Source organism: Lasiodiplodia theobromae (assembly GCF_012971845.1).
Source record: "Lasiodiplodia theobromae strain AM2As chromosome Unknown scaffold_28, whole genome shotgun sequence".
Lineage (NCBI taxonomy): Eukaryota > Fungi > Ascomycota > Dothideomycetes > Botryosphaeriales > Botryosphaeriaceae > Lasiodiplodia > Lasiodiplodia theobromae.
Genome location: NW_023336486.1, coordinates 379,341 through 403,573, shown reverse-complemented (window position 1 = coordinate 403,573; position 24,233 = coordinate 379,341). Strand labels below are relative to the sequence as shown.

At 56.4% G+C, this 24,233-nt stretch overlaps 7 protein-coding genes across 7 annotated transcripts; 2 read left to right on the top strand and 5 right to left on the bottom strand.

Moving 5' to 3' along the window:
- Positions 1–2,729: 2,729 nt before the first annotated feature.
- LTHEOB_8746 (BZIP transcription factor) lies at positions 2,730–4,082 on the top strand (the record flags this gene model as incomplete). The annotated part of the gene is made up of 2 exons (XM_035518257.1): positions 2,730–2,834; positions 2,883–4,082. 2 exons carry the CDS (start codon positions 2,730–2,732, stop codon positions 4,080–4,082), a joined length of 1,305 nt encoding a protein of 434 aa, XP_035370051.1.
- A 3,734-nt stretch (positions 4,083–7,816) lies between these two features.
- On the bottom strand, positions 7,817–8,780 carry LTHEOB_8745 (Phosducin family protein; the record flags this gene model as incomplete). The annotated part of the gene is made up of 4 exons (XM_035518256.1): positions 7,817–7,959; positions 8,074–8,429; positions 8,480–8,662; positions 8,716–8,780. 4 exons carry the CDS (start codon positions 8,778–8,780, stop codon positions 7,817–7,819), a joined length of 747 nt encoding a protein of 248 aa, XP_035370050.1.
- Positions 8,781–9,244: 464 nt separating this feature from the next.
- Positions 9,245–12,224, top strand: LTHEOB_8744 (Coatomer subunit; the record flags this gene model as incomplete). Its single annotated transcript, XM_035518255.1, has 5 exons — positions 9,245–9,320; positions 9,376–9,686; positions 9,736–11,053; positions 11,108–11,929; positions 11,992–12,224. The coding sequence occupies 5 exons, from the start codon at positions 9,245–9,247 to the stop codon at positions 12,222–12,224; spliced, it is 2,760 nt and encodes a 919-aa protein (XP_035370049.1).
- A 901-nt stretch (positions 12,225–13,125) lies between these two features.
- LTHEOB_8743 (Lipoic acid synthetase) lies at positions 13,126–14,498 on the bottom strand (the record flags this gene model as incomplete). Its single annotated transcript, XM_035518254.1, has 2 exons — positions 13,126–13,430; positions 13,496–14,498. The coding sequence occupies 2 exons, from the start codon at positions 14,496–14,498 to the stop codon at positions 13,126–13,128; spliced, it is 1,308 nt and encodes a 435-aa protein (XP_035370048.1).
- Positions 14,499–15,836: 1,338 nt separating this feature from the next.
- On the bottom strand, positions 15,837–17,674 carry LTHEOB_8742 (Cell division protein GTP binding protein; the record flags this gene model as incomplete). Its single annotated transcript, XM_035518253.1, has 2 exons — positions 15,837–17,034; positions 17,100–17,674. The coding sequence occupies 2 exons, from the start codon at positions 17,672–17,674 to the stop codon at positions 15,837–15,839; spliced, it is 1,773 nt and encodes a 590-aa protein (XP_035370047.1).
- Positions 17,675–18,447: 773 nt separating this feature from the next.
- On the bottom strand, positions 18,448–18,702 carry LTHEOB_8741 (Mediator complex subunit med21; the record flags this gene model as incomplete). The annotated part of the gene is made up of 1 exon (XM_035518252.1): positions 18,448–18,702. One exon carries the CDS (start codon positions 18,700–18,702, stop codon positions 18,448–18,450), a length of 255 nt encoding a protein of 84 aa, XP_035370046.1.
- A 910-nt stretch (positions 18,703–19,612) lies between these two features.
- Positions 19,613–24,122, bottom strand: LTHEOB_8740 (Rna-binding protein; the record flags this gene model as incomplete). Its single annotated transcript, XM_035518251.1, has 9 exons — positions 19,613–20,257; positions 20,320–20,670; positions 20,718–21,169; positions 21,251–21,644; positions 22,113–22,568; positions 22,829–23,003; positions 23,056–23,222; positions 23,393–23,694; positions 23,756–24,122. 9 exons carry the CDS (start codon positions 24,120–24,122, stop codon positions 19,613–19,615), a joined length of 3,309 nt encoding a protein of 1,102 aa, XP_035370045.1.
- Positions 24,123–24,233: the final 111 nt, after the last annotated feature.

Sequence of the window (24,233 nt, the reverse complement as noted above, 5' to 3'; positions counted from 1 at the left end):
CCAAATATCTCTGAGAGAAAACTAGCAGTTTTAAAACCGATGCTTGTATAAAAATAACGGTCATTTGAAAGTCCTTGTTTGGGAATTAGAACCTTGTGTATCTAGACAGGGACAACAAGTGACGCCTAAGAATCCCGGAAGAAGCTGCTGCACAATACTAACTCAGTCACATGTCACTATCATTTGAATGCTATGTTTCATGGCGAAGGCGGGGCCGCGCAGAAGAGAAGAGAGAAGAGCCGGAGGAGACGCACCGTGGTCAACTACTTGTGACAGCACATTCTTCTAGGGCTTCATATGGCAAGTCTGATATAAGAAGGATGTGAAGCAATGCTCGGTATTTACGGAAAGGGCAGTATACACGGCATAGAGCGAATTCCTAGCGGCAATAATTCCATATGAGTAAGACAATCGACGTCAACGGCGGCGGTGTTCCGCATCGAGAATTCATACATACCCATAGTCCCCGAAAACAAAAAGGCTGGCTCTAGACCGGTGAAGACGATCGAAAGGGCCTTCATCTTGCTCACCCAGATCTAGTGGGTGGACATCGTCATCCGCGCAGCCAGCCACACGCAAACCATGCCACTACCGCTTTAGTGCCGCATTCGGTACTTACCTCGTTCCAGCGGAACCCAACCACGTTCAGGAGCACATGATGTACATTCCTTCAGCGGCATCCGAACTACGAACCGTCCCGCAGCCCGTGACCGCAATCCCGACGGTAAAGGAAAGCCGCGGTCTCGCCTGGGTCGATCAACTATCGCTGCAATACCGACCGAGCCAATGAGACATGCAGTATGTAGCTGCCGAAGGCAAGTGCTACAGATAGGCTTCGAACGCCTCAAGCCGAGCCGTATAGACCCTAGATGTTGCTTTTGCAGTGTTAGTGCAGAGAGACAAAGAGTAAAGCTCGCTGTGGTCTCTCCCAATATTCTGCAGATCGCCACATGGGCGAAAATGCCGCCGCCTCCCCTACTTTCTCACCTAAAAGCTATTCCATTCCGAGAGCGTAGAATGGTGTGGGTGTAAGTAGGTTTTCGTCGCAGCAGAGGGTCCGTGCTGATCTGCAACGCCTCCTCCCCATCCCCGCTTCCCGGCCGCAGATCTCCTAGTTAGGCAAAGCGCGACATGTTTGGTTTTCGCCAGTCGGCTGGGGAAGGCTCAATTGGCAGCAGGCGCGGCAGATTTTCGAGGCCTCATCGCGGCTCTTGCGAGTTGCAGCTGCTGTGCCTTCGTCGGAGCCACCACCGGGGAGCCGGTACCTGGTGCCGCGGTCCCGGTGTGTTCCCGCGTCGACCTCGAGGTGTGTATTGTATCTCGAGAGCAGACGATCAGCCGGCTGTTGCTATTGGGTCCCTTTAGTAGGTCGAGCGGCAAAATGTGGAGAAAGCGGGGAACTGGCACCCTATAGCTTTCTCGTGACCTGGTGCCTTCCGGGCCTTTGGAATTAATGAAGGATCAGATTCTTTTTGGAATCCGTTGAGGTGTTTCCCGACGAGTTGGTTCAGGTCCGATGTCCGGTTGTTTTGGGCAAGATCTGCGACAGACGGAGGGGAGTTGTAGGGTCTGTGGAATGGCAGTGAGAGCTAAACTAGCGAACGCTATTGGATGCAGTGGCTTCGAGAAAGATAGGCGCAGCAGGTGGCGCGTATGAAGGATCCAAGATGGCTGGAGACGAGGTCGTGTACGTGGCGGCTGAGCATGTACCGGCGACACGGACTGACTCGCAGGTGGACCCTGGAGGAAGGACATCAGATCAGGAGTGGGCGGGTTGAGATTGCGAATATGCAGGGCGCACGGCGAGATGGACGGTTGCGGACTGAGGCCGCGATGACTACACGCTCTTATTTTTGGAGGCCAGGAACGCGAAAATCATCAGGGTGGAAATCCCACCAACCACGCGGGCGGCTGTTCAGCGGCTCTGCAGCGGCTGTCGTGCGGGCCGTTGCACCAAGAAGAGGGCGCGGTCGCGTCGTCGAGTGGAGCACATGCCCAAAGCGGCAGCCGGGATACCAAAGACGGCTATTTTTGGACCCGGCAGCGGGGCGATTGGGCGGGCTTTCGTGTCAGAGCGAGGAGCGGTCTGGTAAGGGCTGAGGCCGAGCAGCGCGCAGAAAGCTTGAGGTGTAGCTTCGACCCGGGGCGGGAGGTGATGAGCTGGGAGCACAGTGCTGACGGGGCGGGCGAGGGTGCCGGGTGCGTGGCCGTTGCGGCGTGGTTGGCGGCCGCTACGGCAGGCTGGCGGGGGCCGCTCAGCGTCGTCGACGCGGCAAGACCTCCTCACTTCTGGGACGCGGGGCCAGCGACCTCTGAGGCCCAGACACTCGTCGCTTCAGCCTTATGCTGCCATTGGTTGCCGATCTTCAGCTCACAACCCCAGACGCTCCACGCACGCGCTCACCTTTGTGCAGCTTACGCCTAGCCATGCCGCGCGGGACCCGGGCCTCGCGCTCCGTCTGTGCGAGTCCAGGTACGTCTTGCTGTGTATCGTGGCGCCTGCCATCCTGGCGCCCCGCGCTCCCTGTTCGCACGTTCGACTGCACTGCAGATAGAGCCCGCTAAAACACGCCCCCCCGCGCCCGCTTGTATCTACACGCCGATCCCGACTGCGCATTGGCCCGACCCAAGGCGAAGTGGGCACTATCGCCCATACATAATCCTTCCGCCTCGTTCCCTCAATCCCGCCCTCTTCGCCAGCCTTTGCTCTCCAGCCCAGCCCAGGAGCCATGGACTACTCCTCCTACTTTTCCGTCCCGCCGCCGCAGCAGTACTACATCGGCCTGCCGCCCACCCCGTCCTACGACAGCTCCAGCGATAAGCTCAACTTGCAGGTAATAAGCTCCCAGCGAGCTCCAGCAGCTCTTCCCAGCCCTTAGCAGTCCTTAGCACCTCCTCCCAGCCCCCCAGCTCAGTCCCAGGACACAGCAACCCCAGAACACGTCGCGGGCCAAACCGCCCCCAAATCGCTCCTGGCTAACGCCATGCACTTCCAGAGCCACCTAGACCCCACCTCATTTCTGCAATACGACGCTTTTTCCTTCCCATCGCTGCCCGCCGGCTCGCCGCCCGCCCACTCGCACTCGTCCGCCGTTGCGCCGCAGCTCCACAGCGTCGGCAGCGTCGACAGCGGCATCCACCTGGATCTCGACGCCGCCAACTCCACTCAGCACATCCAACACACCCAAGCCTCCCCAATCCACGCCACTCTCAGCACAGCCCCCGGCGCTGCTGGCCTCTACAGCTCTTCCACATCTTCCTCCGACGCTCTATCATCAGCACAACAGCAGCAGCAGCAACAACAACAGCAACAACCTCCAATTGGCAGCGTCAGCTCTCCCTCGCACCCTACCTCGCCAACCATCGGCGGCCAGCACACGCGCTCTTCCTCGGAGGAAAAGGAGAACGGCGCCAACTCAAACTCGAACAACGCCAACAACCTAACACCTGCGCAATCGCGACGCAAAGCCCAGAACCGCGCTGCCCAGCGCGCTTTCCGGGAGCGCAAGGAGCGACATGTGCGCGAGCTGGAGGAGAAGCTGCGTGCGCTCGAGTCGTCAACGCACAGCCTGCAGAGCGACAACGAGCGGCTGAAGCTGCTGCTGCAGCGCGCTAAGACGGAGAACGAGATCTTGCGGGCAACGAACCACCACCAGCATAGGAGGGCAGGGTCCACGGGTAGCGGGAGCGGGAGCGGTGGCAGCCGGTCAGCGAGCCCTGGCGACGCGGGCGACGGCGAGATGCAGCTGGATCTGGAGAGGGACCCGTACACGACGGTGCGCGGAGATGGGACAGGGGCAGCCCCCGCAGGCAGCACCGGCGGTGGTCTGGGTGGTTCTGGCCACCATGCGAGGGCGAACGTCGGCAGGTCGACACCGCATCTGCTTGGCGCGAGCCAGACGTGGGACCTGATCCAGTCGCATCCGCTAGTTCGGTCCGGCGCCGTCGACGTGGCCGATGTGTGCGAGCGACTGCGCACCGCCGCTCGTTGCGACGGTCAGGGCCCCGTCTTTGAAGAGGCGGCAATATACCGTGTCATCGAGGAGGAGAGTAGCAGGGGAGGCGGTGATGCGCTGATATGACACGGATGGAAACCAAAAAGAAAGAAAAGAGACAAAAGCCAACCAAAAAAAAGTACATCAACTGGTGAAGGGTACGCTGGCGAGACGAGGAGAGGTATGAAAGAGGAAGAGGGAATCATGCTGGCTAACGCTCGCTTTTTTCCCTCTCCAATCTACGAAGGACCATATATAGTGTCCATGTCTTATGGAAATTGTGTGTATATACCCTCCTTGGAGTTTTTTAGGCTCTGGGAAGCTTATCACTACTGGCCAACTATCTGGCATTTTAACGGGAACCCTCCTCTTAGTAGTGGATTACCTATGATATCCTCAAATCTCTTTCTAATCAAATTTGCATTCTACATCATCACACGAATGGGTGCTGGTGAAGCGCCAAAATTCTGCCTTCTCCCAAAGGTTGGTCCGGCAGATATCACTCCATATTCCGGCCCTATGCTTTACATGCCCACCCTGATACACCTACACACATCTCCAACCTCTTTACACACGTCTTGCCCCGGATCGTACGATCTACTCATAAAATTCAAATATCTTCTTCCGTCGAGCTAAACCCGTGAGTTCCAAATCACCTAGGTCCAGCCACCGTCGTTAGCTCGTAAGGCGTTCACTCTCACACCCATGGTTCCTCACGACAGCGCAAGCCACCTCCGTCACCCACAAAAGAGCCAGCCAGCCAAGCTCCTGGCCATGCACTGCGCCCCCCCTTTTCTGCTCACCCGCTCACCCGCACAGCCTTTGACATACACGTGTGCTGAGACGTCATTCTGTCATGGCTCAGAAAGAGGAGTCTATGGTGAATGGGGGGGTAGATCATGGATCTCGATAAACAGGGCAGGCGACTGAGCCCTGATTTTTTACACCGCCCAACTCCTGTCTTAATAGTATTTGAAAAATTGTCTTGATCAAAAACCAAAATACTAGTGAGAGATAAAAAGGATTGGATGGCAGATCTCTAACCTTTTCCCTTTGCAAAATGGAAAAAGACCCCGACCGGATAGCCAAGTAGAGGCCAGGCGCAGCACTGCAAATCAACACACGAGACAAGACACGCAACGCACCACGCGTCTCCCTGCGGCCAACAAGAACGTTCCAAGCCCCAACTGACATGCTGAAAAGTCAAAAAATAACACGTCGGTGCAGCATCATCATCGTCATCGGCGAACGACGTGTAGTAATGATCCTACTGCTGCTGGTGCTGGCGCCGCTGCTCGAACGGGACTAAACTTCCGCCCGAACTTCGGCACAGCAAAGCCGCAAAAAAAAAAAAAAGGGCTGATGACAGGCGCGAGCGCACGCACACGCGCATATTCCTTATGCATGCACGGTTGTGAGTAATCGGGCGGCCGCGTTCCGAGCGCTGGGCGTGGAGGGCGGGGGGGCAGCGGGTTCGGCGCGTAGTCAGCGGCACTTTCGGCAAAGGCTGACAAGAGACGGGCATCTTGGGGTGTTTGGTTCGGCAGGGGCAGCTGCCATTGGTTGGGACGGCAGGGGAATAGTAGTTGTGAAGACGGGTGGAAGTCAAATTGTGATTTTTTTTCAATTTTTTTTTTTTTACAAAAAAAGGCCCAAGTGTAGCCGAGAAATAGTGTAGCATAACATGCGGATGAGGGGGGGTGGGGGCTGTTTGGACGGAAGGATTGACGCGTGTGCGAAAATGTCTCCGTCGATTGGCGCGCAGATTGGATTCAGTTAGGGAGTTTGTTGGTGTTTTGGAAGAGATGATTGGAGGAGATGGTGCGGAAATTACGGCGGAAAAGCGTACAAGCGGCGCTGGGAATAAGAAGAGGAACCGATAGCGAAACCAGTGTATGAAAAGCCACTATCAGTTGTAGCCGCTGCAGTGCATCAGTGGTTGCAGCGGCGGTGAATGTAGGATTCGAGATAAAGCAAGCACGCCATAGCGGCCTCTCGGTGACAGAAGTAGCATGCAAGGGCTAGGGAGGGTGGGACGGGTAGAGAATTGAGGTAGGATTCGAGTGCAAATGCCGCAGCGAAGAGCTGAAAGCAATTAGGGCGGGCGGATTGTCCGACGAGTCAAGGAATGCTACGGTTCTACCTCCGACACTGGACGAGTAGGCGAGGAGCGGGGTTGCTCTAGAACGTTTAAGCGGTTGGCGACGAAGGAGGAAAAGTCAGCATTTAGATCGGATTGATTAGTTAGGGCGTAGGGCTGAAAAGTGGGCGTGTGGTTATACTGAGCTTGCGCGTTGCTCAATCAGACCGGAGAGGAATTGCTTCGTGGACGGCATTCAGTGGGTGTGCTGCATGATTGGGCCAGGAGGCATATTACCCTGGCAGTTGATAGACGGCCGGTTGGGTGAGAACATCTTCTTGGAGCAGAATAGCACGAAATGGTCTGATGAAGGAAGAGCGCGACGCCACAGCACGGGACATCCCGATTGTAAGCACGCGAAACGAGACGTGGGTGTACGGGTGTCGAAGTGACTGGGCACCAAAGTAGAGCTACATTGTCGCTTGTAGAATTGAGCAACGCCGAGGATTCTCGAAGGATGAGCATGCACAGTACCATGCGGAGCCGCTGGCATGCTTATCCAGCTCTGCTTGCCTCTGGTGTGCCACGCACGTTGAACTGCAGATGCAGGCTGCGTTTCATGATTTTCGCAGGAGATGGGGGGCGAGGTGGGAGGGGTGAGATGCAGGGCTGGATGAACACGATGAGAGAGTTGCACGTGCAGGAAGCATCTAAATGCTGACAGGCCCCAGTCGAAGTACCGACGGCACTGTCCATTTTACCATGGACATGGGTACAATAGCCGGCGGAAACAAGCAGACGAAAAGCGATTATCGGAACGGAAATGAATCAGGGAGCCTCATCCTTCGCCGTGGTTGGGATTGAGGCTGGCACCTTCCGTGCGTGGCGGAATACGAGCAGTCGAAAGTCTCTCTACCACCAACCACTCTCGCAAGCTCAACGCCTTTTCTGAGGACCAATCCCGATAGGCGGAAAAAAGGCGAGAACGGGTCGCAGGAATGCCGTGGGCTCGACACTGTGGAAGTGCTGCGTTACGCGTTCGGTGTGAGGGTCCGGGGACAAGCGAATCAACTTCGACGTGTGCGAGATAGGGTGATGATACTGTGCAAGAGTCTGGCCCGATACCCGCGCCTCCCGTTGTTTCCCGTTCGCTGGGATTGCTTCTCCGGTGAGCAGTAGCATCGGTGCATGCATATTTCCTACGCACCGTGACCGTTTGAGCGAAGCGTGGACGTTGTCAGCACAGCAAAAGTCGCAGTGTGGCGCTGAGGTAATGAGGCCAAGCGAAACTGGGCTGAACGCGGGGCAACATGTCAGCAGAAGAGAGGCCTGCACAGCGGCGGTGGAAGACGCAAGTGAGGGAACATTTGACGAGATGGCGCGCTTCTTTTGTACGACTACGGTTCGCGTTGCATATCCGCGGAGCGAAACGGCGCATCAATCCGCACGTGTCTAATCACAAACTGACAGGCCGCGGTCAGATCTGAATTGGGTAGGCCGTTGCTGCCCGTCTGGCCAGTGTATGCCTGGGGAATCCTGCGCATGCGGACGACTGCCTCGACTGCCTGCAGCGGTTCCGCCCATGAATTGGTGGGTGAGACTCATCAAGCTTTGAGCTGCAGCCTGTCGTCATTTAGTATTCCATCCTTTGCCGTGTGGGACCGATTGTCTAACCTCCGCCTGAACGATTCCTTGAGCGGCTGGACCCGCCCGTTGACTGATTCGGGATTGATGTGGTCGTTCAATCCCAGTCGCTATCCTCGTCATCGTCGACACGAGTCTGACGAATCTTCTTGGAGCTCTCCTCGGCCTCTTCATCCTTGCGCCGAAGCCGGGGGTCACCGTGTTTGAGGGCACCGAGGTCTATCAGCAGCTTTTCGACGTCTGACCAAATCCTGTTAGCAACGAACACGCGCAAAGCTGACCGGGATGCCGATCCCAAGCTTTTCGAGAATATTGGCACAAGGCTTCGCCTTGATTAGTGCCATGGAGTCTTACCTTCCACAGACGTGCGTGGCCCGTTGAGCTCCCTCAGCGTTACGATCTGCCTCTTAATATCTCCATCCTTGTAGATGAGGACGGTGGGAGTGTTCTTGTCCGGGTATCCTTCGATGCACATGTTGCCCCTAATCTGGCAGAACTTGATGTCCCCGAACTTACGGGCCAGCTCACGCCAAAGCTCGACACCCCTCTGGGACTCGGTGTTGGTGCTGGCAGCTGTGAGGAGCACAAGAACCCAGGCCTCTTTGGACGCTTCTGTCACGTCGCGCGAGTAGTCGGGCTTCTGTAAGTGATACACTTGGTTGAACTTCGAGGCGGTCTGGATGGTGGAGAGCTCGGCCATGCGCTTCTTGCTGTCGTGATGTCAGGCAGGAGACGAGAGGCAATGTTGAGACAAACATACCGGTATTGCTCGAGGAAGTCGTCATCCTCCTCGTCTTCCAGCTCGGCAAGTTCGTCCAAGTCCTTGCCCTCAAGGCGGTTCTCATGTGCAAGTCTCCGCGCCTCGACAAGGGCTTCCTCGATCATGGGCGTGGGCGAGGGGGGCTTCTCGGGGATGACGCCATGCTTGCGGAGAATATCGTTCCTGCAGGCAAGAGTGTCAGGGTGTGATTTCATGAGCCAGGGCATGCGCAGTACCATTCAGTGTCGGCGTTAGGGTCGTCCACCGGGACCTGGACGGGCATATCTGGCATTTGATTCATTTTGGGAGCGGTTCAACGGGAGCGATGACGGTGTTGTAGGTGCTCTGGGATGAGGTGCGACCGGCATGCGCTGCAGAGCGGACAGGCAGCAATTGTAAGGAGAGTTGTGGGAGTTCTTGGGGCCTGGCGGAGGGGCGGCGATGACGCTCCGCCGCAGGGCTGGCCACTTTGTCGCGGGAGGCGCCAAGAAAGCCAGGGTCGAGCACAGCGCAACACCAAGGGCGCGCAACCACGGCCGAGCGTATCATTCCCGCACCTCGCACCACCAACGCTGCGACCCGCCATTCGCATGCGACACTTTTCCACGGCGCCCTGAGCTGTGCATAAATCCGACCCGTGTCCTCTCGCCGCCGCCGCATCCCACATCGAGTCGCAGCACCCTGGCCGGCGGACAAGGACACATTTCCCCCATACTCGCAACATCTCCCGCCTAGTCTGCGCTCCCGCCCAGCGCTCCCGCCACCATGAGCTACAACAAGAAAGACGAAGACAGCGAGGGCGCCATTGTCAAGGTCGACCGCACCTCCGTCTTCCAGGAAGGTACGCTGCTCCCCGCCGTGCCCGTGTCCTACAGCTGGAGCTTACGCCCGAGCAGCCCGCGTCTTCAACTCGTCGCCGATCTCGCCGCGCAGGTGCCGCATCCTCCTCACCAAGATTGCCCTGCTTCTCTTTACCGGCGAGAAGTTCCCCACCAATGAGGCTACTTCGCTGTTCTTTGGCATCTCGAAGCTCTTCCAGAACAAGGATGCCAGCCTGCGCCAGATGGTCTACCTTGTCATCAAGGAGCTCGCCAACACCGCCGAGGATGTTATCATGGTCACGAGCAGTATTATGAAGGACACGGCTGTCGGCAGCGATGTTGTGTATCGCGCCAACGCCATAAGAGCTCTCTGCCGTGTTATTGATGTGAGCTGCGAAAGGAGTCTGCTGTGTGCATTGCGCTGACGCCGTACAGTCCTCGACAGTACCAGCCATTGAGCGTCTGATCAAGACCGCCATCGTCGACAAGACCCCCTCCGTCTCGTCCGCCGCTCTCGTTTCCTCTTACCACCTCCTTCCCGTCGCCCGCGACGTCGTTCGGAGATGGCAGTCCGAGACCCAGGAAGCTGCCTCGGCCACCAAGTCCTCTGGCGGCTTCTCCCTGGGCTTTGGCACCTCGCACTCGAACCTTGCCGCCGCAAACACCAACTTTATGACCCAATACCATGCCATTGGCTTGCTCTACCAGATGCGCTCGCACGACCGTATGGCGCTTGTCAAGATGGTGCAGCAGTACAGCGCTGCCGGTGTTGTCAAGAGCCCGGCGGCCACTGTTCTGCTGGTTAGGCTGGCGGCTAAGCTGGCGGAAGAGGACCCCAACCTTCGCAGGCCCATGATGCAGCTTCTCGACGGCTGGTTGCGCCACAAGAGCGAAATGGTCAACTTTGAGGCTGCCAAGGCCATCTGCGACATGAAGGACGTCTCCGACTCTGAGATTGTGCAGGCCGTGCATGTACTCCAGCTCTTCCTGACCTCTCCCCGTGCTGTCACCAAGTTCGCTGCCATTCGCATCCTGCACAACTTTGCTTCCTTCAAGCCCGACGCTGTGCGCCAGTGCAACCCAGACATCGAGGCACTGATCACGAACAGCAACCGCTCCATCGCAACCTTTGCTATCACGACCCTCCTTAAGACCGGCAACGAGTCGAGCGTCGACCGCCTGATGAAGCAGATTTCCGGATTCATGGCTGAGATCACGGACGAGTTCAAGGTCACGATTGTGGAGGCTATTAGGACGCTGTGCTTGAAGTTCCCGTCGAAGCAGGCCGGCATGCTCGCTTTCCTCAGCGGCATTTTGAGGGATGAGGGTGGCTACGAATTCAAGCGTGCCGTTGTCGAATCCATGTTCGATCTCATCAAGTTCGTTCCGGAGAGCAAGGAGGATGCTTTGGCTCATCTGTGCGAGTTCATCGAAGACTGTGAATTCACCAAGCTCTCAGTCCGCATTCTGCACCTTCTCGGCATGGAGGGACCCAAGACGCCTCAGCCCACGAAGTACATCCGCTACATCTACAACCGCGTCGTCCTGGAGAACTCCATAGTCCGCGCTGCTGCTGTCACTGCCCTCGCTAAGTTTGGCGTTGGTCAGAAGGATCCAGAAGTTAAGCGTAGCGTCCGCGTCCTTTTGACCCGCTGCCTCGACGACACGGATGATGAAGTCCGTGACCGTGCCGCTCTAAACATGAGACTCATGGATGATGACGATGAAGATGCCCACAAGTTCATTCGTAATGGTATGCTGGATAGCTTGTCTGTTTGTATAACCCAATTTACTAACGTCTGTGTAGATTCCATGTTCTCCCTTCCCACGCTCGAGCACCAGCTTGTCATGTACGTCACTGCAGATGATAAGGAGACCTTCTCCCAGCCTTTCGACCTTTCCAAGGTCCCCGTTGTCACCCGGGAACAAGCCGATGCCGAGGATCGTACCAAGAAGCTTACCTCCGCAACTCCCACCCTCAAAGCACCTTCCACAGGACCCAAGCCGGCTGCCCGCAGCGGTGCGGACGCTGCTGCATCTGCAACTGCTGCTGCCCAGAAATATGCTGCCCAGCTCCAGGCCATCCCCGAGATTGCTGCATTTGGTGGCGTTCTCAAGTCTTCTCCGATCGTGGAGCTCACCGAGTCCGAGACCGAGTACGTCGTTTCGGCAATCAAGCACATCTTCAAGGAGCACATCGTTCTTCAGTACGATATCAAGAATACACTTCCCGACACCGTTCTCGCCGACGTCACTATGGTTGTCTCTCCGGCCGAGGAAGAGGAGTCTGGCCTTGAGGAGGAGTTCATCATTCCTGCGCCTGCGCTTAAGACTGATGAGCCTGGTACTGTCTACGTCTCGTTCAAGCGCACCGAGGGCGAGGCCACATACGTTGCATCCAGCTTCACGAACATCCTCAAGTTTACTCTCAAGGAAATTGATCCGTCCACAAACGAGCCTGAAGAGGGTGGCTATGAAGACGAGTACCAGGTTGAGGATCTCGACCTCAATGGTGCCGACTATATCGTTCCGGCGTATGCAGGCAGTTTTGACAATGTGTGGGAACAATCGGGTGCCGGCGAGGAAGCAACGGAAACTCTGCAGCTTAGTGCTCTCAAGAGCATACAAGGTTTGTTTCCCCGTAATATCAGACCCTATGCAGTTTTGAAGCTGAGACTAATCCCAACCCAGACGCTGTGGAGCAAATCCCCAAGACTCTCTCCCTGCAACCGCTTGAGGGCACTGACGTCGCCCTCAGCACCTCGACGCACACGCTCAAGCTGTACGGCAAGACCATCACGGGCGGTAAGGTTGCGGCGCAGGTACGCATGGCTTTCGCGTCCAAGACGGGCGTGACCATGAAGATCAATGTCCGGTCGGAAGAGGAAGGTGTGGCAACGTTGGTCATTAATAGCGTGGCATAGACGGTCGTACGCGTAAAATGGATGATATGGGGATGTTAGTCTGTTTTTCTGTTGAAATAAAATAGCCTTTTCACTTTTTTTTCCTCGCATGAAGGATTGGAGAACAAGATGTGTGATTACTAGTAGAGCTATGCCCTGAACGATGGGCAACGACACCATGCACAACATTTAATTCCGGGTTATGTTCTCATAGTCAGAGTTGCTTGTGCCGATAACGTGGCCAGACGGAAGAGGTGAATGCTTCTGTTCAAAGTGGTCTAAGGTTGTGAAGCAGAGATACGTAGTTTATCCTTACCCAGGATAGATCGACAAACAGCACTAAAGAAGCATATGTTTGCCTAGGTGGCCTTAGGGACAGGCTCAGCCTACGTGAGCAGCTGCAATCCTCTTGCTGCCTTCACCTCCCGCTTCTAGAATGGAGGATCATCCATGCCTACCTTTTGGTCTAAGCTCAAAGCTCTACAGATCTCAACCACCAAGAGGCTGGTCAACTCAAGATCATCACCTCTTATCGAGCTCGCAGACGAACCGATTCTCGGCTTTGAGACTAAAGTGTAAGAGCGTTGAGAGCGTCTGTTGAATGACGCCACTGACTTCTGAATTTCCTCTCGGTCTCGTGTGATCCATCTCTATCCAAAATCCTTTCAAAAAAAAATCTCAAGTCGAAGATCTCGCTGACTTGAAGATCGCGCACGTTTGACATAGCCAATGTAAATGTGTGGCCATCCAAAGTTTTTCCAGTGATACGAACGAAAGAAACAAAAAACGCCAAAGAGCTCATGCAGCAAAAAAGAACATTACAAGAATGTTGAAACTCCCGCCCCTCGGTCAGCCAAGCCAGACAGAACAGGGGAAACGATGACTGGAAGGAAAATAATTATTTTTATGCCATCCCCTCCTCTCACGAAGACTGCGCCGCCTTCACGCCCTCTATCGACGTAAGCGGGACGGACGATGCGGCAACGCCCTCACCCGCACGCTCGGCAGCTCTCTTCTTGAGCACGTTCTCAATGAAGGCCTCACCGGCCTTGTACGACGAGCGCACGAGCGGACCAGACGCGCAGTACAGGAAGCCCATGTCGAGGGCGCGTTGACGCCACATCTCGAACTTGGCCGGTGTGACATATTCCTCGACCTTCATGTGGCGCTTTGTGGGGCGCATGTACTGGCCAAAGGTGACGACGTCGACGTCGACTTTTCTAAGTTCTGTTGTCCACCGTCAGTCTCCTTTTCTGCTTGGTTCGTGGGAATGGGGGAAGGAGAATGCTTACCCTTTAGCGCATGCCAAAGCTGCTCCTCCGTCTCGCCCAACCCCAGCATCACGCTGGTCTTGGTGATCAAGCCGGGCTTCGCCTCCTTCGCCGTCTGCAGTACCTTCAAGCTCTGCCTAAACTTAGCCCTGCGGTCGCGGACAAACGGCGTCAGCGCCTCGGTTGTCTCGATGTTGTGCGCGTAGACGTCCAGCCCGCTGCGCGCCACCAGCGCCACCATGTCCAAGTCGCCCGCATAGTCGCCCGTCAGCGCCTCGACCAGCATCGTCGGCGCCTTCTGCTTGATCTTCGAGATGGTCTCGGCGAAGTGCCTGGCGCCACCGTCGGCTAGGTCGTCGCGGTCCACGCTCGTCAGCACCACGTACCCCAGCCCCCAGCGCTTCAGCGCCTCGGCCGTGTTCTCGGGCTCGTGCGGGTCCAGCGGAGGGGGCCGGTTGCTCGTCTTGACGCTGCAGAAGCGGCAGCCGCGCGTGCACGTGTCGCCCATCAGCATGATCGTCGCCGTCGCCGCGCTCTTGTTGCCGCCGCCCCAGCACTCGCCGATGTTCGGGCACCGCGCCTCCTCGCACACCGTGTGCAGGTTCAGCCCCCGCAGGTCGTTCTTGATCTTCTTGTAGTTGTCCGACAGCGGGATCGGCGTCTTCAGCCACGTCGGCAGCCGCGTTATTTGCTTCTTCTTGCCCTCCGGCCCCACCATGGCCGTCCGCAGCTCCAGCATCTCGTCGCCCGTAAGCGGCTCTTCTTTTGGCCCGCCACCGACGAAGTCGCCAAACGACGGGCCCGAGTTCAGGCGGTCGGAGAACTTGGTGCGTGGACGTCCGGACTTGGGGGCTGTAGACGAGGAGGTGGGCGTCGGCGTCGTGGCTGGGTCGCCGACGGTGGTGGCGAGAGTGCGGGCAGCATGCCGGTGAAGCAATTGCTGCGTCGTTCTGAGCGAGGGCTGCGATGTGAGAGACGAGGTGCCTCGCCTGAGATATGCGTATCTGGGGACGTGGGTGGCCATCTTTGCTGCGAGGACGGGTGGGGGGAAGCAATCTGAATTGCGTTGGGAACTGGTGGTTGCGCAATTGAGAAACAATTCGGGACGCTTACGCACGGGCTTGGCGTCTCTAGTAAGAAGCTTATCTTATCGCATCGATCGCCCCGCCGCCATCTCCGATGTCGCCTGCCGCTGGACCCTGTCATGCCAGGTACCCGCTCTTCAGCAGGTTATACTCATGCCAAATAACCTTACTTTGGCCTGTTCATAAGCTCATGACATTCACTTTCCGGTCTGATCCGTTGTAATGAGATCACGTATCATTCCAGTATGCCATGAAGTGGTATGCGTTGCTTCTCAGTCTGCATTTCTAAGGGCCAGATAAACGCAAAGATGAACTGCAGGGTAGAGTGAATTGTAAAATATGGGGCTTCCCTGCTGGCTCCTATGGTACTGGCAAGCTTTAAGGAGAATCTTCCGAATGGAATCACGCGAGTATCGGGAAGGACTGGCCACCAGTCGCACTACATAATCGAAGTGAAATCAAGCTGTATGTTAAACTGTTTACCGATATTCAGATTACGCAATATTCTACGATCCTTTCTCCTTCAAGATCAGCATTCGTTATGACCTTCACCCGCTGGGGTATATCATACGACATCAACTTTGCACCACATCACCGCAGAATCAGCGAGGAAAAGGAGTGTAGAGCGAGCAAGCACTCTTAAAATTTATCCTCCGCGAAGAGAGCAGAAAGATTTAAAAGTTAAAAGTCCACTATCAAAGGAACATTTTAAGAAACTTGAACAGAAGGGAGGTATAAAGCTAAAGTCAAGCCCACCGCTTCCAGTTCTCATCATAAAAAAGGCGTGAAGCTTTAAGAGAAGTGGAAGGGGAGATGGGAAATCAAAGCATAAGCACAGCTTAGCTCAGAAGAAGCGGATGCAATCTGCACCCGCCACGGCCGGACCAAGCAGCGCTACCTGCTTCGTATGCGAGGAAGAAATGAAATGCCATCAGTAAGTGCTGAAAGCACACGCGCACATGACGGGAAGCAGCAGATGTTAGGAAAAAGCACCTTGGAACTGTTGATGATCGAGGTGTTGATGGGGTATTGATTTGCTGCGCACGTTGTGCTGCGGGTATGAAGGGGTATTGCCGTAACAAACTCTTGAGAGAGTAGTCCTGCTGTGGGACGTAAATGGAAAAGGACAGAATTTTTCTGGGATGAGGCACAGACAACAAGGAAACTAGAGCAATCTCGGGCAGAGATCATGCGTGGATATAGCCGACAATCCGGACGTAGTCGAAGGGAGAACGTCGCATCTCGTAATCGCTGAGATCCGGTCGTAAGTCTGTTGCTTAGAATGCCGTCATTGAGTTGTACGAAGATGCCTTGTTGACGGGGCTTCCAACGCCGTTTCCGAACGAGGGGCTGCTGCCGTAGTTGTCCGTCATGCGTCTTGGGGTAGTGGCGCCGCCTGTCCTCTTCTTCAATCTGCTTGTCCTCCAGCCTTCGTACCACCTCTCCCTACTCGCCTCGCGGAGCTCAGCGCGCCATTCGCTGAATACGCTCTCCTTCAGGCGCACGAAGTCGCAGTGCTCAGGGTTCATGGGATCAGCAAACCCCCAGGCGAAGCGGCGGCCGATCACACTAGGTTCGTACATGTCAGGGGAAATGATGCTGAGGGGAAGCAAGGGTTCCTCCTCATCCTCGATTTGGGCAGACATGGTAGAAACCCTGCGAGCGTGCTTCTTGCCGTTCCCTGAAGGAGATTTGGGTGGCGGAGAGGACGCCGAGGTTGAAGACTCGTCGTCGGACGCATTCGAGTCCGACTTGTCCATGTTGTCGCTGACGTCCGCCGGCTTCTCCTCCTTCTCCTCATCGGAGTCCTCAAACTCGTCTTCTTCACGCTCGTCAAACGCCGATTCGTCATCCGAGTCTGAGAAGCTGAGAGCCTCCAGAGGATCAAGCTTCGCTTGCTTCAAGCTGTCCCACACTGACTTCTTGAGATGTGCCATATGAGCAGCAGTGATGGTGTCGGCCTTGCTGATCACGGGAACGACGGCAGTCTTGCCTTGAAGGATCCGCAAGACCTGGAGGTCCAGGTCGTCGTCGAGGCTTCCCACCAAAGTGGGTTTGACAGCAAACTTACCCGGAGTAGTACCACGGCTAGCAGCGCCATTGGCCTCCAAGCGGATAGGGTCCAGCAACAAGAAGACACAGTGGATGTGAGTGTCGCGCACGCCGGCGGAACGGACGACCTTCTGCTCCTCGGAGAAGGTCTCCTCGAACTTGGACTCGATGAACGCGGCCATCTCGCGAAGTTGGAGGTCGACCACATTCTTCTCCAGGCCCTGCGAGTCCCACAGCGTGACACCGATGCGCTCATTCTCAATCTCAGTCTCAAGGTACTGCGAGGTGAAAGGCGAGCTCGGGTCATTCGGGGGCTGCGGTGGCGGGGTCTGCACGCGCTTGTGCTTGGGCATGCTGAGAGAGGTCTGGAGAAAGTTGATGAAGGACGTCTTGCCGGAGTTCTTCGCGCCAATGACGAGAATGCTGCAAGGAGAGAGGTGGGTAAGTGATACAGCGTCGACGCGCGAGGCGGGAGATCGGCAACTTACTTGAACGGCGTGGGGTCTTTCCTCCTGCGCACGCGACGCGGGCTGTTGAGGGTGCTGACGGCGCTGCTCGCGTAGCTGTAGCGGCCGCGGTGGGTCATGCTCTCAGTGCGGGCATAAGGATCGACATATTCGCCGTTGTTGGGTTTCGAAGGACTGCCGGGGATGGAAGCAAAAGGCATGGCAGCCTGCGGCGAGGTGGGCGTCTTGTAATCCATCGAGGGTCTTGTTGTGGGCGGAGGACCTTGGTGGTGGTGGCCGCGAGCAGCGCGTGAGACGAACTGGTAGGAGTCGCGGGCGTTTTCGCCACCGAACGTGTTGATGGTAGGCAGCGGCGGCGGCTGGGGAAGCTGCGGCGGCTGCTTGGGAAGCGCGGCAGCTTCGCGCTGCTGCCGCAGGAGCTCTTCCTGGGCCTGCGCCTTCTGTTTCTTGCTCATCTTGCCACCCGATGCGCTGCGGCCGGCAAGACCGGTGTTGGACTTCTGACGGCGCAGGAAGGAGAAGCTGGTGCGGCGCGGCTCAGCCTGTGAGTCGGCAGGTTTGCCGGAGGACTGTTCGGTGGCGGATGAAGTGGCCATTTTGAACGGAGCTACGAAGCGGTGCGAAGGCGAGTCGCGCCAGGCAGGCTTGTATCAACGGAGACTACGGCTGCTTCACGGACCAGATGTGCTAGCTTGCCAGTCGGCGTTACGCACACTTGAGACACAGGACCAGCCGTGTACAAAACAGGACGTGACCGAAAGGGTTCTGCAACGCGCCGAGGACTGAGGTCAGCACGAGATTGATCAAGAGCGCAGGTCGCGACGCGCAGGCCGGGACGCCCAACGCCGTCTTATGCCCTCCAGGGATCTGTAATGAAAGTACCTGCTAGAGACTTGAGCGGTTCGGGGAAGACCGATGTCGCTCTTTGCGCCAGGCAAGAGCGCGCGGGGAACTGCAGACAGAGGGCCCTGATATGGGGAGCGTGTCGGTCTCGGGAGTTGCGCGCAGGGCTGAGTGCAGCAGGCTGTCGCGGCAGAACAATTGGCGGAGGGGCTCAGCGATCGCAGCAGAGGAGAGCCGGCGAAGAGCTGCCAGACAAGCACACTCGAAGCGCCCCTGAAGCGCGCAACCTGATGGGCATGCTTGAGCAATCATTGCGCAGCCAATCACGGGCGCGGCCGGCACGGGCCTGTCGTCGGGGATTGATGAAACAAGCCACGGCTGCGTATCCTTTCTCGAAACCGGTCGTTGATCGCCGGGCGCTGAAACCTGGCTCGTCGGCTGCGCGAGCCACCACGCGGCAGTGCTGGTTGGGTGCGTCGTCCAATTTGACATGACGAGGAGCGCGGTGGAGCCATTCCCCGCGGCACTATCCTGGACCCTTTGCGCCCGGCCCCCCCAGCCCAAGAGCGGCAGTACCACTGCAACCGTTGGCGCCCGCGCGCTCGTCCCGCTGTGCTTGCAGGGCGGTGAACGGTGCCTCGAGCGATGTGTGGTTCCAGTTGCCCTGGGCCACCATGACGCCGCCAGTCAGCAGGGTCTCGGGCTGCAAAGTTGCAGACAGAGCCACGACAGCCGCCGGGGCGATCGCCCAAAGCAGCGTGTCCAGTGCCGAGGCAGCCATGGCGCTAGGGTCGCTCACACTCGAACCGGCATATTCCTCCGCTCGGCTCCCACCGAACGCGACTCGATGAGGAAGATCACGCTGCAAGCCCATTCCTCATTATTTTTCCGATCGCTCTCGTTTCTTTTACGAGACTCTGGACAGCAACCTTACACGTGCTCGCGCCAGGGTCTACGCCGCCCAGCGATCACTCGCGACCGTGTGGAGTGCTGCGGCTCCCGTTGACCCGACTCGTGGCACGTTGTGAGGCGGGTACGGCGCTGCGATCGTCCGAACGGCCAGACCGTAGGATCCATGGTCAAATTTCCATCCGCGATGGTGAACGCCAGAGCGCACCGGCGCAAGCTCCACCTTTTTGCGAGATTGTGCAACGGTTAGAGAGGGAGGATGGAAAAGAAAGAAGAGGGACTCAAATAGGGATCGCGATCGAGCATCGTTGCCGGATAGGTAGCATTCGCTTCGCCATGTTCTCTTTTCCAAATCTGCGACGGGTATTGCCTCTGCTATTGGAGTCGCCTGACTGCAATTATAGCTCCTCGAGGATTAAGGTTTTTGACAAACTATTGAAACTGCCACAAACGGCCGCGGTCGCGCGCGCGCAACAGTCCCGGCGCGAGGCGAGCGCCTTGATATGAAATTGGCGCCCGCTTTTCCTTTCACCGAGACCGCCGACGCAAGGTCTGCCCCACACCGTGAGACATGGAGAACATCACTGCCAAAAGCCGGCACCCCAAGCTCGCGTTTATTGATTATCGCCGTGCTGGTGCCTATAAATACACTATTCAAGATTGACCCCGGGTCACGTGTGTATCGCGTGTTAGACCCTGTTGTTCTGTAATCCAACACCTTTCCCGCCTTCCAAAATGACCTTGATCTTGCGCCACATCTTGTCGTCGTGACTCTCATCACTTTAGCTGTCGCGCTTCTGCAGCGCCTTGTACCTGTCCCTTGCTGACTCTTGAACGCTTTCCAAGTAGCCTTGTTGTGCTACCGTGTGCGCGTCTCCCAGCTTGCTTCCTTCGGCACCCAAACCAACGCCTTGCCGGTACATCTGGGTCTCAATGGGCGCTGTGATGCCGGTACCAGATGCACCCAGGCCAGCGCCTGCCGTGTAGCCAGCTTTGGCAAGAAGCTTTGCCCCGATACCAGGCTCCGGAGGTGGAGAAGGGGACCGGGCCTTTGCGCGAGAGCCAGAGTCTTTGGACGGGGGTGCGGTGCTACCGTACTGCTTTCGGCGCTCCTTGGCGCGATCCCTGAACTCCTTTGGTGGCGAAGACGGGTCAATGGTGGGTACAACAGTCTCCGGATGTGCTTTCTTGAGCCTCTCCCAGCCGGCCGCGATCTCTTCTTGGTTCGTGAGGTTCTTCTTGTGTAGTTCAGACCTTTCGAGATGGGCCTTTAACGTATCACCCTTGAATACGCGACCGCAAAGGTAGCACTTGCCCTCCTCGACACTCACGAGAGGATCTGTAGGCAGCACCTTCTGGGGTGCCTCACTACCCAGCTCAGCCTGCCTCTGCTTCCATGTGTCGAAAGCTGATATGGTCATGCGACTCTGATGACTGTTACAAGAGGGCTCTTCGACGTAGACCAGTGCATTTCACGTTGCCAACTCACCTTGGTCTTTGGGACCGGAACCTCTTCCGCTTTCCTCTTCTTCGCTTTCTTCTCCCCCTGGTCAGTGCCATTACCATCGCTGGATCCCTTCTGTGAAGGCTGCGGTACTTCAGGCAGTTTTGGGTCCTCAGGCGGGTTCTCTGAAACCATTTCCTCATTGGCGAATAGCTTCGGGATACGGTACTCAAACCGCTGGGTTGTGTCACTGCCAGCCAGGTGAGAATACTCATCAGGTGTGCCGTCCCTTGCGGGCACGAAGACTCCAAGGTGAGCAAAGGTAACAGTCACGTCTTTGGAAGAAATCTTGAGTCCCTTCTCGTGCACGCATTTCTCATACGCTGCTTTCGCTTCCTGCTGCGGGTCAGAATCTGCAGGGCAATGCAAAGCAGACTACTCACCTCCCTGTTGTGGAACTCAGCCAGACCATAGCCGCAGCTAAGACGCGACTTCTTCTCACGGACCAAGAAGACTCGCTTCAGACTGTCCTTCTTCGCACCAGGATTCCTGGGCACCGAGGTAGGCTTGAGCCCCGTCGACTTGAGCCCGGTCCCTACAGTAGGCTGGGGAGGGCCAGCTGGCTGCGCATCTTCATCTGCCTTGTAGAGGCGAAGCAGACCTTCAGCCAGAGCCTTTTCATCGGTTGACACGTCCAGACCAGAAACAAGGAGGAACTGCGTGTGCTGGCCGTCATAGGCCGTGTCGTGCTCAGCATTGCGAGCATGGCGACGGATGACGTTGAGCGGATGGGGTGGATGCGACTCATGGTCAGCAGACTGGTGCGAGCCTCTCCTGTGGAGTCTGTCATCGATCCTGCGGTGGGGCGATTGGCTAGGGTCCGAGCGATGGTAATCTTCAGGAGACAAAAAAGGTCATTAGTTAAGACTGCAATACTCGGGTGTCTTAACTAGTCATCATGATGCTAATGAGGTACCCATATAGTTCTCTTGCGAATCGTAGGAAGCGCCGCGATAGCCGCGCCGCTCGGGCCCATCGCGATGGCTGCGACGGGGCGAGCGGGAGCGCGACGAGCGCGATCCGCGTCGATGGTCATCATAGTGATATTCGCGAGGCCGGTCGCGATCATAGTATGCGTCGTAATCCGGGCTCAATCTGCGCGGAGCACGGTGTTGGTCGTAGTGATAAGCATCATCGGGGCGGTCGTAGTAGGACGAATGGGAGTGCGACGAGGGCGCGCGGCGGTAGCTGTCATAGTCGCTGCTGCGGTCTCTAGCACGGTAGGAGGATGAAGGGCGGGCGTAGTCATCATAGCCTCGGTCGTCGCGACGACCACGCGCATCCGGCGGCGTCATGGCAGACAGCAAGGACTGGCGTCGATCAGGCTGCGGCTCGGTGGGCAGGTTGAGTGGCGTCGGGTGTGCGCATCAAGCGGGCTGCGAAGCGGCACCGAGTACTCGACGGGAGGGGCCACTCAGGAGGGAGCAGGTAAGAAGACAAAGTCGGCTAGACAATGAGAATGGGGGTGTCAGCACGAAAGCGAGGTCAATGGACGGGCGCGGAAGGGCTCAGCTGTGACGTGCGGCACGGCAGGGATAGTTCCCCGCGCCGCGCTTTCGATCGGATCAACCTCACTCCGCCGCACTTGACCAAATATAGCGACGATCAATCGCGCAGGGGCCAGCGTCTTCCAATCAACACCACGCCATTACTCCATTCGCACCAAACTGTATCTCTGTCCTATCGTACACCTGTGCTTCCGAGGATAGCAAGCGCTGCTAACCTGTGTCATTCAATACGTTCCCCCCTACCGGATATTTGTCCGGCACGACACTCACGTAATTTGGTCCATCTGGAGGAGGATCGTCCTGGTGGCCATCGAACACGGCTGCCACATCATTGCATCCCTCCACCACCTCATCCCATAAATCTTCCAGACCGATTCTCTCCAGCGGGCGGAATGCAAGGCACTGATACACCAGCTCCACCAACCTGCCCGAGTACCCAGGCCTCATTGGGACCCCGCTGGGCGTTGCCTTGAGCGGAAAATCGCAACTTCCGGCAGGGTCCGAAAAGTCTACTACAAACTCCCTCCCTCTCATATCAAGGGATCCGTAGGGGCTGTTGGTCATCATGCACCACATCAGCATTCCGATCTCCCAGACCATCGTCCAGGAGTGGGCGCCGCTCTCATCTCCTCCATCGAGTGTTGCGAGCCGATTCAAGATATCTGGAATCCTATGCAACTTAAAGTTCAAACGCCTCATGGTTGCTTCGGTCCGCATCATGTTCTCCTATTTTGGACTACATGTCAGACACCAAACTGGCTCCGAAGGTAGGATTAGGATCATGAAAAGGGGGCCTTACTGGTGGTACGCTTCCTGCCGTTCCGAACCCTCGGAAATCAGGTGGATTTGCGCGTCGCCTGTAATTTGTCGGATGATTGGTATCGTCTAGCCCACTGTGAGTTATGAAGGCCATCCCGAAGTCACCAACTTTGGGCTAGTCAAGTCAGAGGTCGTACTTCGAGCATGAATCATGGCAATCAACATACCTGTGGATATCGTCGTGCCCAGACCATAGGCTCGCTGGGGTTGGGTGCGCCGAGGAATACATTATCAGGCTTGATGTCGCAATTGACGATGTGCTCCCACCATGGATCCGTACCCTTTCCTACATGGCCGTTCCAACATACTAGCACATTTTCGGTCACGGCTCTGAAACAATACCTGCACCAAAAACAGTCAGTCGTCATCATCTGCAAAAGATAGTCGTCCTTACCACACGAACGGTTCCGGAATCAGATGGTTCTTCCCACGGTAATCGTCAATAAGGTCCCCGAGAGTACCGTGCGGCATCCATTCCGTGGCGATAGTCTTGATCAAATCCCCATTATAATCGTCTTGACGGAGCTTATCATGCCTGTACTCGAGTGTACGGTTCCGGCACTGCTGATGTACCAGCGCGTGAACATTACCCTCTTCGGCACTTAGAGGATGATGGCCGGGAAATAAACGGTAATTGTAGGGACGTCGCTCTTTCTTGACCACCATTGTCTGTTCAACTCCTAGTAAGTAAATATTCTTCGGATGAACCTCACGACTAAATTCATACATACATCTGTTGTATTGTTGTTCGCATCTTGCTCTCGGTATAGCAGGACCGAGGTATCCTCTACCCCATACAGAACTTTGTGGCAAGCCCAAGAGCCCAAAAGGAGATCGCGGTCCTCGTCCTGCTCTTCTTCATCCGGCAGTGGTTTTTCGTGGGTTTCATTACCCGGAACAGGAGGAGCAGCAGGAGCAAAAGGTTGTAGCTTGGCACGAGCTCGTAAGATAATGTCTCTCGCCTCGTTAATTGATGCTTTCTGCTCCTCGGTCATGCTATCCAGGTCCAGGCGTTGCTTCTCAACCCACTGATCTGCCTGAGATTAGCCGTAGTGCATTTTGCGAAAGCTTGGGTCTTAGATGTTTTGTCATACCACGCCTCGGATCTCCCTTTTTGTTCTTAGAGAAGTGGTCGAGCTCGAATTCAACGGTCCACTCCGGACCCGGATCAAGGTGCCGGGTCTCTACTTCACCATTGGGGCGCTCAAACCAAAACGGCCACTTCTTCTCGACTTGGTATTGGTACCACCGTTTTCCTTGGGCGGTGAGGGAGGGAAACCTCGCCGAGCAGCATTTGACTATTCGCTCGCGCCTTGTATCCTTCTTTCTCTTTGACCATATGACTTGCGGATTGAGGTTTCTCCGACGAGCCTCATCGGGAAACTGTTCTTCGATGAAGGCATTGCGAGCATTCTGTGTCAGTGTTCGTCCTCGCGTTCGTTTTGTTCGTTTCGGCGGCATATTCGTGGTTGCGCACTCTTTGAGAGATTGGAGAGTTGCTAACTCTGCGAAGATGGAGCGGTCGTAGAATATACCTCTGCAAATTTGAAATGTCTAACAAAGGATTATCAA